The sequence below is a fragment of the Plasmopara halstedii genome (assembly GCF_900000015.1).
Source record: "Plasmopara halstedii genome assembly, contig: Scaffold_323, whole genome shotgun sequence".
NCBI lineage: Eukaryota > Oomycota > Peronosporomycetes > Peronosporales > Peronosporaceae > Plasmopara > Plasmopara halstedii.
In genome coordinates this window covers 252,232-252,887 of record NW_020187244.1, presented here as the reverse complement: position 1 = coordinate 252,887, position 656 = coordinate 252,232, and the positions used below count along the sequence as shown (strand labels likewise).

Sequence of the window (656 nt, the reverse complement as noted above, 5' to 3'; positions counted from 1 at the left end):
TCACGAGGAGTGCCCGCCGAAAGTTTACATCCGTACTCACCGAACGCAACAACGATGGATATGCCCTGAGCCATGTCGATGTATCGCTTGCATGCCTCGGTAAACGTCGAGTCGGGGCACCAGCGATATTCATTGATCATATATATATCGATACTCTCTGTCATCATGCCATCAACCATCCGATCTCCACAGAGCAGTCCTTGGACTTTGATGACGTGATAGTCATCTGCGTTTTCAACTTTATTGTTGCTACTGTCAGCAGCAGCATAGGCGAGCGGCAAAATACGCAACTTTTTGCCGTTAACCTTCATCCAATTTTTCAGATCAGCTACATAGGCTTTCACACATGAAGCGGACGTAAGATCTTCCTGCATGATTTCATTGGCCACAACAATGCCCAGCGTGTTGTCGTACTGGGCAAAGTTTTGAATAATCTTCTTGCCGTACTCAAGCAGCAGTGCCGGATAGCAGGTCTCGGTCTGATCTACGGTCTTCGCACCTCCGCTGGTTGATACTTTCCCAGAACAGCTTAATTTTTTGGTAATGGTCGAGTAGCGGTACTTGCCATAGTATGCGTCATTGTCAGGCGATGCCGAGACCATGACGTAAACGCCGAGTGCAGCCATGTCGGCCATGTGTACCTATATGGATTTGAA

At 48.0% G+C, this 656-nt stretch overlaps 1 protein-coding gene across 1 annotated transcript in view; it reads right to left on the bottom strand.

The window, feature by feature from the left end:
• The window catches only part of PHALS_08553 (glycoside hydrolase), a gene marked incomplete at both ends in the record, with an annotated part of 770 nt that extends 144 nt beyond the window's left edge, over nt 1-626 (bottom strand). Inside the window, one exon of the mRNA XM_024723922.1 lies at nt 41-626. Within this exon, the coding sequence (XP_024574850.1) occupies nt 41-626 (586 nt within the window). The remainder of the gene's footprint in view (nt 1-40) is intronic.
• Between the last annotated feature and the right edge of the window lie 30 nt (nt 627-656).